Source organism: Dendropsophus ebraccatus, chromosome 9, assembly GCF_027789765.1.
Source record: "Dendropsophus ebraccatus isolate aDenEbr1 chromosome 9, aDenEbr1.pat, whole genome shotgun sequence".
Classification (NCBI taxonomy): Eukaryota; Metazoa; Chordata; class Amphibia; order Anura; family Hylidae; genus Dendropsophus; species Dendropsophus ebraccatus.
In genome coordinates, this window is record NC_091462.1 from 96,975,587 (window position 1) to 96,989,360 (window position 13,774).

Sequence of the window (13,774 nt, forward strand, 5' to 3'; positions counted from 1 at the left end):
AGGAGTATCCCATTTGCCTAATTTTGTGCAGTTACCAAAGGCTGACAACATGGTAAATGGTTGGGTCAACCCAAATTCGTAAGGATTTTTCTCCCCAAGCATGAGAACCAAAGTTTTGAAAAGACTAGACTTGAGTCCAGATATCTTAAGACTGGCAAGCAAGATGAACCTATTAATATCACAAAGAGGACACAAACACTACGGTAATAATCTCAAGATTTGTTGTGTCTTGAGTCGGTTTCCTTTTACAATAACAAGGCAATCTTTTACAGGGGACACAGAGTCAAACATGCTATTTACATTTCACATTTTCAAGATGTCTGTTGTAGAACCGCCTTATTTTTTTTTTTTACCATTTTGGCTGTTCTAGTCAAGGATATGGAGGAGAAAAAAAAAAGAAAACAAAACAATGAAGCAAAAACCCAGGTGCCAACAACAGCATTGTGCTTCCTAAACGACGTTGATTAAGTGGCGGAGTAGTCCGTAATGGTCTTATCTGGACCAACTTGGCTCAGTTTTTATATCCTGTGGCCCAAGCCTTGAAGACTTGATGCAAAAATCATCATTTGATATCATATTTATATCATGAAAAGGAGTCTTTTGTGTTTTCTCCAAAATGGCACAAGTCCATGGTAAAAGTGAGGTGCGGTACATTGACGATGTATATATCACATCCCGTTACAAGGGTTAGAAGATATCTGTACAGCAACAAAAAAATAATAATTCCATTACTATTCCGCAAAGCTTTCTGGTAGCTGACAGATGTTAGATGATCAAGCTCAACAGCTTTAGCACCAGTGATAGAAGTTGGAATTCTCCAGTTGTAGACGTCTTGAGTTGTAGGCTGTGAGGTTTTCTGTAAGATCCAGCTGTAACAACATGTCCTCCTGAATTATATCATGTCCATTAGGGCCATAAGAGTTAGAAAACAAATAAATAATACATATGTCGGACTGAAGGCCAAAGACGCCAGTCCTCGGGTTGGATAAAGCAAGACGAATATATGGCAATTATAAGGGGAATCAGAGGAGAGAGGACGTAGCAACGGTTTATAAAATGTGGCTAGAAGAAAAGAAAATGCATTGTACTATATTCTAATGTGTATGGTCACCCCATCTTCCATCATTGGCCAACCCAAGCAGGGTCATGTTACACAGTCTACAACAGGGTCATAGATTTGCATGCATTGCATGTCTGTCCTTTAGTAGTAAATCACGTTTAGCAGTGCCAAGTAGGTTAACCAGTCAACTGAGGAAAAACAAAAAAACAACAATGCAGTCTCTACGGAAATATAGTGGTTTTCGTAAGCGAGTATGTACTAGCTGCACTGTTGAACAAAACTGGCAAAAGAGTCAAAGGCAAGACTGGCTACGTGGTCCTACAAAGAGCTACAGTGGCTACTGCTACACACCAGTGCCGAGTGATGGAAAGAGCAGTAAAAACCTGAAGGGGAATAGTCTCTGAGATGGTATTGGCATAGCGGAGCAAGCAAACGATTTCCTGTCCTTGGGGTGTAACAAATAGAAAAGAATCCATATTCCTGCACCCATATTTCTAAATGTTTTTAATCCTTCTATAAATTTCTCAGGCTTCTCGTTGCAGCGGTAAGATGGTTCTAAGACAATCTGATGCAACGTAGAGTTGTCGTCTCATAGTAAATGAAAATTTAATGGGTACCTATTGCTTCTAACGTTCGGTGGGGGACTCGAGTGCAGACATGAGTGATAAGAAGCACTTAGTTAAGTATTAAGTGTAAGTGGTCTACGGATACAATAGAAGTCTATAAGACTATATACCACTGGCTTGGCCACAGGCTTCTTTGCACTTGAGTTAGCAGTTGGTGGGAGTCTCAGCACCCGGAACCCTCACTGATCAAAACTTTTGACATGTCGGAATGACATGTCAGAAGTTTAATGTGATAAAAGTACACTAAGTATCAACTTTATGTAAGGAAATGATGGACACTCAGACAGTGGCAACCTTAACACCCTACAGAATACACTAAAGGGGGCTCTGGAAGAGAAATCTATATGTGATACTGACTGTACTGTATGGGTCATAAATGCAGTGGGAGTAAACTTCCAGTAACTAAAACCAAAGCAGACGATATTATTATATTACAGAGCATTGAACCACAGGCATAACACAGAGGGACACAATGCCGTAAAGCACCTCAGCGTGATGAGACCAACACTACATGCAAATTACAACCTGGAATGTGCACAGAAAGTCTGCTCATTGGTGACAACATGGCTGCCGACCCTGCTACTAGTTTAGTGCATTTTTACTAAAATTTTCATTTCAATATTAATATTAAGTGGTTTCCAAAAAAAAAAGAAAATAAAAAGTTGCACATAATACTGAAAACAAAACATTGGCTTTGTATGGGGGGGAAGGGGCAAAGGGGGGTAACATTATAAAACACAGGTAAACTCGGACGCTGTAAAAAGGATACAAAATAAAATGTTACATGTTTTTTTTAAATAATAAAATTGCACATTTTTGCTTAAGAACAAAAAAATTATATGAATTCCTTTCGAAAAAGGCAAAACGAAAAAAGGAACATGAGAAATAAAAGACCCCCAGAGAGACTGAGAGAAAAAGGATTCCGATTCCAGGACTGAAGACGAGATGAGCGCCTCATTGAGGTCAGCAATAACTGGGGAACAGCCCGAGGGGCTTGTAACTCCATGTTTCCTTTGTTCTTCCTGCGGATAGGGAGTCAGGGTCTGAAGGTAAAATAGTACAGGTGGGGGTGTCTGGGAACGCCAACATATTATGTAGACACATTGAACCACACAGCAGGAGGAGTTCGGGGCTATGGCAGCTGGACATCTGTCGGAGACACGGTATCGCCCGCTTCTTAGCGAGCTTCCGATTCTGGGCGGTTAGTAGCCAGATATTTTGCCCTCATGCTTGACGTGTACTGGGGGAGGAAGAGAAAGCAAAAATGAGAACAGTTGACGTTATCGCATTCGAATATAATGATTCACTTCATTCAACATTGCTGGTTCTCCTGATGAGAATGAACAATTCTACACAACATTATGATGACAATCCGACCAGTTAAAGGGAACCCGTCATGTTGAACATATAATCTGACCGGCTGGCACCATGCGCAAGAGCATAAGGAGCTGAGCAGAATGATATATAGTTTAGTGGGAAAAGTTGCAGCAGAACATGTACAATTATTATTGCATGCTCCCAGAACCGCCCCCTGGACTCCTAAGCCCAGAATGACCACAGATTTCAGTCAATAGGTTAGGTGTTCTATTGATTTTTTTATTGATTTTTTTTATACAAACCTATATATTAAGCTGCTCAGCTTCTCCTGCTCTATAACATGATGGCGGTAGATTAAACAGCACTTTTAAGCTCACAGATTCCCTTTAAGCTAAAACATGAATACAGTGATGAATGGCGAATGCATGGAAGTAGTGTCTTGTACAAAACAGAACAAAAGACTCTAATGAAGGTTGTATTTTACAGATACATGACGTGTATCCATTGTCAAGGCTCATATAATAGACACCAGTTTTCAATGGCCTTCCCTAAACCCTGGAGCAGATGTCCCCTGGCGAGTGACTATACAGAAACAATATGATAACTATGTGAATATTTCATATTTTGGACACAGTTATAAGTAAAAGTATGAACTTACTAACATTTAATATACTTGGGGTCTAATACATTGCAGAAAGGGGGGGGACCATGAGAACACCCCTCAAGATGTATCCTGACAGAGTGTCTGTACCTGTACTGCTGCTAAGCCTCATTTGCTATAAACCTTCAACAGGTAAGCATTGGTGGTCTGTCCTAAGGATAGCTGAAAAGTCCACCTTAAGCATTCAGAGCCAACAGAGTGAGTTTTTTTTATTTTTTTTTTATTAGGAGTGGCACACCATATGAGCTATGCCCAAGTCTCTCCCCAGTACAGTACAATTCTGGCATAGGCTAAAACCAATGCAATGGTAAAAATGGTAATAAGAGTCCAAATGTACCCCATTTGCGTGATAAAAGTGGCTTCATAAAAAAAAAAAAAAAATAGGATGACCTGCCCCCGTATCGGGGTTGTTGCGTGTTGTGTTAATGAGATGCCACAAACCATAATGGGTGTGAAAAATAAAGCCATAAGTTCCGTCAACAGCATCTCGCCGACAGTTTTCCGTTAACATTTTTTTTCTACGCTACAAGAAGAGCAAAAACAGACTGAAAAACAAACAGCATAGAAAGGTTAAAAGTGTATCTTACATTAAAGCTAGATTTATGTTTAAATGCGCTACCCACGAATCGGATCAGTGAACCTCCCTACAAAGCCTCCTGTTTGGAGTTCTTCTACAGTCAGTACATACAATCTTCTCCAGTCACACCACAATAAAAAAAAAACAAAAAAAAAACAACACTTTGTCTATGTACATTAGGTACGACTAATTTTACCCTCAAAATTTAAAATTCCCAAATATTTTACATTCTACTTGCACTGCCCGCGAGTGGACAGTCTTGACTGATCATTACAGCCAATAAGTCAATTCTAAATTTAAAAGAGGTCTATTCATCCATAGGGACACTGTAAGAATGTGAATGTGTCTTCAGTCTGGCCTATATTGGTACATACAGAAGGGAAGAGTGAAAGGCTTTTCATCACAAAATGTTATGGACCATTTTATAAGCAGCCAATGGCTTTGGCCACTATATAAATTCAGCATTCTCCATGCAGCCTAGTACACTAAGGCTTCCCTGTAGAATCAGCTGTCTGCTATTAGACTCCAGTCATACAATGATCTGCAGCCTGTAGTCTGGGAATGGGACAAAGAGAAGAGTGCAGTTTGAAGACCGACAGTAATAGAATATATGTGTCGTTGGGTAACTTTGGATGTAAAAAGTTTATGGACACCTTTTCTTTTATTCATACTTTGTAATTTCTTAATTTGCAAAAATTTTCTCCATAGGCCATTATAAAAGATTTTGCTCAGTTTCTCTTCTGCAGCCAGCTTGTTTTCATATACAGTGCTGTTTGCCATTGACAGTGAAGGTCAGTCTCCAATCTGATTCAGGGTCAGATCAAAACTCATCTTAACTGTGGTCATAAATCAGCCCGACGTGTCAGGCAGCTCCGATGGGCTGTGGACCACCTTTCAATGTGAAAACCAGCAGCCTGGCTAAAGAAGAGAAGCGAAGCAAAACTTTTCAAAAAGACCTAGGGGTCAAATGCATTTTGAAACATAAAACACTCGAAGAAAGCATAAAATAATGTATTCAAAGGGCATCCATAGACTTTAAAAAAAACTCTTCATGTAGTCTGCCCTGTTCCAGTGACCACCCCCCCCAACAACATGACCTTCATTTGTCACCAAGTTAAACAATGGTATTATAAAAGACAAATATTTGTAATGTATTAACTACTCCCTGAGCTCTCTCAATCTACATGTCTGGATCACCTGAACGCAAGTGTAAGACAATAATAGCCATGAAAACAATGGAGGGAGATGACAGGAAATCCACGGAATGGTCATTGTTTTCTGCAGGAATGAAGGTCAATGTGTTAACACCTGTGAAGGGGAAGGAAACAAGAGAGAACAAAAACACCAACAATATAAAGCCCCAGAGTTACTGTAACGACAAACATGGGAGAGAGCGGTGAGGGGGTAGAGGTTTGCAAGCTGAGCTAATAATCCTCATGCATGCCGCGAGCAAGAACGCTGTGCCACAGCCCTGCCCTCTGCCAAGTGTGGGGCGGCTGCAGCCAAAGCCGAGTCGAAAGCAGCACAGCAGGCGGTCAGACACAGTATAAGCACAGACAGCGTGAGTCCATTGGAAGGGATCAAGCAAAGGATGAAGAGGACGTGTTCGGGAGTGTGGTTCATAGTGTCAGGACGGCTGAAATGTGATCATGGAGAGATGGCTAACTACTAAAGCTACATCCACATCCAACATTACAGGCCGGGGCGCTCTAGTACAATGGGGAACTGCACAAGACAGAATTAGTTTAGGTTGCAAATGGTGCCCAAAAAGATGGCTTCTGTAAGTGCATCATGGGTCGGAATTATGTTACTTTCACAGTGAGTTACCAAAGATACTCAAGAGTGGCAATCTTTGGGTCAGTATACCATGGGTAGGGTATTATGATGGAGACTGCACTATTCCACAGAGGCAAAAAATGCTTGGCATAATGTATTCTTTATGAGGAGCCAACGGACAATGGATGCCCCATATGCCCTGTATATAGGTATAGAGGTATAAAGGTATAGAAACAGCAATGCTAGGACATCCTACTTTAGATGGCTGGGTTGTGCCGTCCCTCTGTTATTCCCCCTAGTGAATTATTAAAGGAGAAGTCCGGCCAAAACTTTATCGCCCCCCAAAAGTTATACAAATCACCAACATACACTTATTACAGGAAATGCACATAAAGTGCTTTTTTCCCTGTACTTACTACCGCATCAATGCTTCACTTCCTGGATAAGATGGTGATGTCACTTCCTGGATAACATGGTGATGTCACTTCCTGGATAACATGGTGATGTCACGCCCCGACTCCCAGAGCTGTGCGGGCTGTGGCTGCTGGAGAGGATGATGGCAGAGGGATGCTCAGTGTCCCTCCAGTGTCCTGTGTCCCTCAGTGTCCTCCTGCCATCATCCTCTCCAGCAGCCACAGCCCGCACAGCTCTGGGAGTCGGGTCGTGAGGTCACCATGTTATCCAGGAAGTGACATCACCATGTTGTCCAGAAAGTGAAGCCTTGATGCAGTAGTAAGTGCAGGGAAAAAAAGCACTTTATAAGCATTTCCCATAATAAGTGTATATTGGGGATTTGTATAACTTTTGGGGGGCAATACAATACTTTAATAAAAATTTTGGCCGGACTTCTCCTTTAACAAGGTCTAATTGTTCTCTCTTGTTCATGAACCTGCACAGTCACACTGTCCAACCATGTTGTCAAGGGGAATACTAACACTAATCCCCAGTGGTATCAGCATGTTAAATTCCTCTAACCTGCTGACAATATCCCTTTAAAGGGGTAATCAGGATTGTATACATGATTTTCCTTCAAATAGCCAACTAGTTCAGGAAAGCTATACAGAAAAGTTTACCCCTTTAACTGGAAATGCAGGTGTTTTCTATAACAGAGTAAAGCTAGTCTTACCCTACAAGTATTCTATAATTCTGGTAATATTATGCCTATGACTGGGGAAGGCTTCCCATCACCCTCTGCCCTGCAGTGTGGATGCCATAGAGCTATGCTAAGCTTCTCTTTCTCCACTTCAGGTTTCCACTCACTCTATTTAGTGGGAGCAGGAACTTCATCCAAAGAAAAAGGTAGAGAACATGCACAGCAAAAAGTGTGTGGCTGCTAATCCTGAGATTGAGGGGGAAAGAAGAATAAAGAAAGCACTAGAAGCGGCAGATAAGAAGTGCCCCGAAGTCCATAAAAAGATTTCTATTTCATTTTTATGTTGTTTATATTGTTGTTATATATTATGTCTGTACTTTGTATGTGATTGAAGGAATTTTAGGGCATTTTTTTTACCTTATTTGTAGCAATGCCACCTTATGTACAAGACAGGCACAGGGAGCGTGATTGCACTTATAGCTGGCTATATCTACTTTCAAGGCAGTGATAAAACAATGCATACATCTAGGATGACCCCGGGTGCCTTATTCTGTCAGAACAACCTACTGTACATGCTGCAAAAACATCCTGTTATGTTACAGGAGAAACTCTAAATATATCTCACAGGCTTATAAAGAGGACCTGGCCGCTCTCCTGAACATAAAATTATATCAAATATATTTCCTTCTGGAAATGCCGCAATACATTATTGGGTGCTCAAAGTGTCCTGGTAAATGGAAAAAAGAAAAAACTTTTATATCCAAGAGACATGTCAAAAGTTTTGATTAGTTGGGGTCAGGGTGTTCAGACCCCCAGACAGAGCAGGGAGAAAGGCTCAGCCATGTGGTTATCTATTCGGCTAGCTGCCACTTCCATCTCAATGCAAGAGGGTTTCCATAGACAATTTACAATGAAGTTTAAAAGGGATGATAAAAAAAAAAAAAAAAAAAAAAAAAAGGGCCACTTTTTTCCTGAAATAGCACCCCTCTTGACTTCAGTTTAGAGCTCGGTTCCATTGAAGTGAGCAAAGCTGAGTTGTAATGCCGCATACACCCTAGGGGACAGCGGTGGCGCTGTTTTTGAAAGAAAGCAGCTGTGTGTTTTCCAATCCTAGATAACCCCTTAAGTAGGAGATACTCTATTGTGATTTTGTAACAATTTCTGGTCACTCTGTAAGTTATAGAGCTCAGCTGTCACATAATAGACCTGACAGAGACAGTCTTGTGCAAAATACAGTTGGTGGAGGATACGGGTAAGGGAACTTTTTTTTATATGTCTAAATATAATCTCAAATGTACACTAGGTCGAGGGAAGGGGGGGAAACAATCCCCGGCTGATCCCCCCCATGTTTAGCACATGCTTACATGCTCAGACTTGTGAAGTGGGCCACCTGTGCTTCATTCCAGTTGTACACGATACATGACATCCATACATTAGGTAGATGCTGCACTCTTAGGGCCCTATTCCACCGGACAATTATCTTTCAGATTATCGTTAAATCCTTCGAATCTAAACGATAATCATTCGTTTGAATAGCAGTTAACGATAAACGACCGAACGAGAAATCGTTGATCGCTTTATAAGGGCCCTATTCCACCGGACGATCATTCGCATAATCGTTAACGATTTCAAACGACCGCTATTGTGAAAGACCTGAAAACGTTCACGATTTCCATGGAACGATAATCGTATTTGGAATTGATTATGATCGTATTTGCGATCGTTTTTTCTTCGCTATTGCGTTCGTATCTACTGCGAACGACCGAACGATGTCTTATTCAATGTAAACGATTTGCGAACGGGCAACGATAAAAATAGGTCCAGGTCTTATAAAGCGATATCAAACGATTTCTCGTTCGGTTGTTAATCGTTAACTGCATTTCAACCAAACGATTATCGTTTAGATTCAAACGATTTAACGATAATCTGTGAACGATAATCGTCCGGTGGAATAGGGCCCTAAGACCTGGACCTATTTTTATCATTGCTCGATCGCGAAACCTTCGCAAATCGTTCGCATTGAATAAGACGTCGCTTGGTCGTTCGCAGTAGATACAAACGCAATAGCGAAGTAAAAACGATCGCAAATACGATCATAAGTAACTATTATCGCTCCATGGAAATGAGTGAACGTTTTCAGGTCTTTCGCAATAGCGGTCGTTTGAGATCATTAATCGTTAACGATTATGCAAACGATAATCGTCCGGTGGAATAGGGCTCTTAGAATGGTGACCATGTAGATATGTCCATGTAGATATTGCAGACTTTGGTTTAAGTGTTTGGGGGGGTTGGTGGAGAAGTGTAAAGTATAGGCGCTGGCTGGGAAGGAGGAAGAAAAGGAGAAGAGTGCAGGGTAAGGAGAAGGAGAGGGTTGAGTGAGGGAGAGGAGGACCTTTGTTTCAGTACCTGTTCCAATAGAGAGCGCTGTTACCAGTACGTCCGTGCACTGTCCGAGGGTTTAAACTGCCAGCTCAAATGGCTGCTACTGTCCATGGCAGCCAAATACAACTGTGATGTTGCAGGAAAGAAAGAGAAAAAGAAAGTGGAGCCTGAACGTGCATGAAACATGATACAGTGCAGCCGACACAGCATGGTGAATTAAACATCCATGTGTGCGCAAGAGGGAGGGCGCTATCACTCTACAGGAATAGCCCTGGATCAAAAAAGGGAGCACATCGGGGGAGGGAAGACTGGGAGAAGAGATACCAACAAACACTCCACAGCGTGAGACGTCTCTACATCACCATCATCTCAATGCAAGAGAGCACCTTTGTTTAGCTCTGCTCTTTTAATACCAATACCCGTAGTTACTGTATGTGAATGACCCCCACATTCTGTAAGAGACTCACACGCTCATGGCTGACCCACTTACACAGTCACAAATCACCAAAATAAACAACAAAAAAACAAAACACCAAAACCTGCAAATATCAGCAGGACAGGCTAAATATCTATATGGCAGTGTGCCAACTCTTCCCCAACAAATGGCCTTGGGGGATATGAAGTATCAGGCATGATTATATGATCTGCCCCAGAGGTATCTAGTGACACCTTTTTCCCCTCTCCCTATCCAGGACACATACACACTCAGCAGAGCATGTATATGGTATATGGGAAGAGGGGAGATGGCAGTCCATCAGACAAACTAAGGGTCGACAGCTATTAAAAAGTTATTTAAACTTACAAAGTGGGGGCTCCCTCCTAAACTGGGGATAGTTATCTTACCAACCATGGCAGGATGGCCATTCTATTAGTTGTGCAACAGGGAATCGCCATGGTGCTGGTGTGAGGAGGGTAAGTATAGGTTCTTTTCTGTTTAACTGTCCTGGGCACAGTTAGATCGGGGGTAAGGGGAAGAGACTATGGGGACCTTTGGTTTTATTTTTAGAGATAAACGCAACTCCAAGTCCAGCACATATTAACGGGAGGACAGACCCACAGGAGAAGAATCTAAACCTAGGAACAGGTTGCAGGGGTCAAGCCTGCAGGGGTCATCAAAAACAATAAAAGGTAACTGCAGCCTTTAAGGTCCCAAATGGAATTGGCTGAGGTAAATAAGTAAATCCTTCTAACTAAAACTGCCCATGGTAAGGATTGGATGGATCCCTTGAATATTTTTAGAGCAAGTATGGAGAAAGAATAAGGCATTAATGAAATTGGTGTTGTGAACAGTTCATGTGCCATCGCCTTCCCCATTTCTATAGTACTGCATGAGCGAACACCATGAGGGCTGTCATAGTAATGAGTTATAATTAGACAAGCCTTCCGTGACCATTCAATTTCCTTGTTAATATTCCCTTTAATGAGCTGCCCTGGGGAGAAGGCTGCAGTCTATAGAGGCCGCAATGGGGTCATCTGTCAATTCTGAAAGCAGGCGATCTATTGTACATGCCATCCATATAAAAGACGACATTCAAAAAGGAAACACTTACTGTATAGCATTTTACAGTCATTTTCTATCCCCCTTAATGCCAGTGTTCCCCGATATGTGGCTTCCTAGCTTATGAAAACTACAACTCTCATCATGATAGGAGTTGTAGTATTCCCCACAGCTGGGAAGCCACAGATTGCGGAACACTGGCTTTTACACTGAATTATATAGTAAGCACCCTCTAGTGCAGGCAGCCAGAATTTTATCATTAAACTATATGTTATTGTGTGATTAAAGTGTAGAATTGGGAAATTGGAAAAATTTAAAAAGAGTTCCGCTCTGGGTTCTATAGTCAGGTTAATGCATTATACATTGGATTATCTTTTCCATAGAAACATAGGTATCTAATGTGCGAAGGCTGCAGACGCGATCTTATATCTGTACATACAACCTCCATCATTTGAGGATCTACGGCCAAAATGTATTTATCCGCAAAAGTTACAAGAAGATCTTGATATTTTTCGGACAATCCATCAACTAGATTACATAGGGGTGAGCAAAAAGAATAAGCCTGGACATGGACGTCAGTGTATTCTACAGCGTCTGCGAGCCTAATACTGGCAGCAGACACAGAAGTGTCCACCCTTACCTTTTCCTAAATTATTTGCTGCAGTTAACATGACAACCACTGGAGGGTGGGTGGTTGTGTATCTGTGTGTGTGTGTCTGTATAATATATATTTAAAATTAGGTATGTTAAGAAAGCGGGTCATTTATGCCACTAATGCCATTGGCTAAAGAGAAAGGTAAAGATGGACACATCCGTACGCTACATATAATTCTTGAGAGAAGTATTACTGGATTTAGGTGAAGGGATGCCTTCCTAGAAAGGAGGGAAAAGAGTTAACAAACGATGACATAATATAAATGCCAACATGTCCGACACTTGTTTACCCCGATGGGCCCCATACACATCAAATTATCATGGGTATGGCTGTCATGCATGGCCTGCATCAAAAAAGTGGTCACCTCTCCTAATCTGTAGGTTTGTACACTTTATCCACATCGCTTAGTCTCCAAAGAACAATATTACTAGTGCAGTTGACAGTACGGTACAAAAAAAAAAAAAAAGTTATATAAAACTCAGTGGTCCTTCTAGTTCTAAAGTGTAGGTCCACACAAGAAACAGTCATCATGAGCTTTATGGATTTAGTGTCCATGGCCAAGATGATGCACAACACATGCCAGTGATCATCATAGGGATCGGGTGAATTTGTGCACAGCACACTGTATGCTTGTCCCAGAGAACTGATCATCCGGCAGGGTAATGGATGGATATGGTGATGGAGGAGGACTGCTTCATGCACAAACATATAGTTATATAGGAGATTTTATTTCTGGATTTGGTATGGAAAAACCTGACTGGATTGAACACTACTATAAAATTCCTTTAGAATAAGAGAGTATATTCAGCCCATCCAAACATAAGTGCTGCACCTCACAAATCACCTTCTAGCTCAATGTAAGGGCTTGTTCACATATCTCTACCATCCAGCATGCAGGGTTTTTCAAATACACACGGATAACAAATATGCTGGATGGTCCAGAGGTCTGGTGTTGTGCCCCCCTTCAGTCTATGGGTTAATGAATGGGACATCAGATGGAAAAGATCCAGCTTGTAGCATGCGGCCTCGCTATCCATTCCGATAAGTGATGGTGCCGAATTGCTAGACATATGTGAACTGAGCCTAACAAGTTCACTACAGTCATATTCCAAAAGTAAAAGGCAGAGGAGTAGAGGAGGGTATATTTCCAAATGGGAGACCAGCTCCATGTATATGGCTGTGGTTTTGGAATGAGATGTTTACACAAGCACATATGGATGTGATGTTTAGGTGTCCATACACTTCTGGCCGTGTAGTGTGCAAATCTCTAAAATGTTTTCCTAAAGTGAAACCAAGACCTCCATTCTGCATTTTCACCCCTAAAACTTCTACAGTCATGACTCTCTATGAGGGATCGGATTCCTTTATATTACCATGTCAAAAGACAACGCTGGAGCAATACAAGAGAAGGGAAAAAGGAAAGTGGAAAAGGCACTGAATCAGTCCATATAGCCATATAGGTGTGGGACGAGGAATATTTCACTTGGTTCTAACTAGAGATAAGTGAATTTCAAATACGTTTGGGTTCATCCAACTCCAACACTCTGCATTTGCTGAAAAAGTTTGATACAGCCCTAAGGAAAACATGGAAAACATGCTTGGAAAACATGGACCATAGGCTATATCCCTGTTTTCCCACACTCCGTAGGGCTGTATCCAACAGCTTTAGCCATGGGTAATCAAATGCAGAGCGTTCAGGTACAGACAATGAGATTTGCTCATCTCTAGTCCTAACATGTTGCTTTTGTCTTGGTAAATAGCCACATCGGTTTAACATGTAACACAGTACAGGCGAGTTAATGTTCTACTTCATGCTCTGTGACAGATACATAGGTCACCATGATCTCATCGGTACGGACTCTCAACCTCCAATCACTGGTTGTTTTGGGCTAACCAACTATTTCTGGCTGCTGGACGGGCCCTTGATATCGTTATAGAAGTCCCAGATGGGAGTACCCCTTTAATCATTCTAAGCATGCAGAACGTCCTCAAGCTTTGTATAACATCCTTTGGTAGAATGTAGATTGTTACTCGCTCTGAAACACCTCTAGTTTTGTACCTACTGCTTAAGACGTTACTGCACTCCATTCTTATATGATCACTACGTGTAGGAAGTCAGCCCTGCACAT

General features: G+C 41.6%; 1 protein-coding gene across 2 annotated transcripts in view; it reads right to left on the minus strand.

The window, feature by feature from the left end:
• Window positions 1-204: 204 nt before the first annotated feature.
• Window positions 205-13,774, minus strand: part of TTYH3 (tweety family member 3) — an 83,733-nt gene continuing 70,163 nt past the window's right edge. For both annotated transcript variants that reach the window (XM_069983928.1, XM_069983926.1), the window contains one exon: window positions 205-2,926. In XM_069983928.1, coding sequence (XP_069840029.1) covers window positions 2,911-2,926 — 16 coding nt within the window. In that variant the 3' untranslated portion in view covers window positions 205-2,910. The remainder of the gene's footprint in view (window positions 2,927-13,774) is intronic.